Below are 576 nucleotides of genomic sequence, written 5' to 3'. Positions count from 1 at the left end.
GCTTCCTCAACAGCATCTCTAGCCGAGGAAATATCAACTGCCTCACTGATCTTAATGACAACATGTACAGTTCATTAGTATGAGGCATTTTCAGATACGTCACCATTTGTAACATAAAAAACAAAAACAAACTCATTTAACCATTGTAGTCGAGATCATTGAGGGCTGAACCTCATTTACGATGACAGAGTCAAATTAATATAGACAAATGCTAAAGAAAAACAGAACACCATCAGTAAGTACATAATATACACCTTTTTTTAGTTTCATCTGCAAATCCTGGTCTCTTCTAGAGTGGGTGGCAATGTAGGTAATGAGCAGAGGTTGTGGTAGAACCTCTCGGAAAAAAAAGAAGGCATCACACCGCCATGCACCAGTGCCACAGCCATCATCACACCACATGTTCTGTACAGACCTTTTTGTAATGCTGCAAAATAAATTGAAATGTTCTAGTTTCCAATGGATAACAGTTGGCAAAAATCTTCAGGAAACTGTGTTTACAACTTTCTCCAATCTAAAATTTGAACAAAAGAAATAATCAATATGTCAGATAAGTGCCATGTGTGGGTACTAACC

The 576-nt window shown here is 37.5% G+C and overlaps 1 protein-coding gene and 1 long non-coding RNA gene across 2 annotated transcripts in view; both read right to left on the bottom strand.

Annotated features, from left to right (window-relative positions):
• The window catches only part of LOC116696090 (uncharacterized), a 2,153-nt gene extending 1,677 nt beyond the window's left edge, over positions 1 to 476 (bottom strand). Inside the window, exons 1-2 of the long non-coding RNA XR_004333621.1 lie at positions 255 to 476; positions 1 to 50 (exon numbers count right to left, since the gene is read on the bottom strand). The exon at positions 1 to 50 is cut by the window's left edge and continues 123 nt beyond it. This is a non-coding gene — a long non-coding RNA (uncharacterized LOC116696090). The remainder of the gene's footprint in view (positions 51 to 254) is intronic.
• Positions 477 to 497: 21 nt separating this feature from the next.
• Positions 498 to 576, bottom strand: part of LOC116696228 (uncharacterized) — a 6,400-nt gene continuing 6,321 nt past the window's right edge. Inside the window, exon 10 of the mRNA XM_032527056.1 lies at positions 498 to 514. Within this exon, the coding sequence (XP_032382947.1) occupies positions 498 to 514 (17 nt within the window). The remainder of the gene's footprint in view (positions 515 to 576) is intronic.

The sequence above is a fragment of the Etheostoma spectabile genome, chromosome 9 (genome assembly GCF_008692095.1).
Source record: "Etheostoma spectabile isolate EspeVRDwgs_2016 chromosome 9, UIUC_Espe_1.0, whole genome shotgun sequence".
NCBI lineage: Eukaryota > Metazoa > Chordata > Actinopteri > Perciformes > Percidae > Etheostoma > Etheostoma spectabile.
This window is presented reverse-complemented; position numbering and strand designations above follow the sequence as displayed.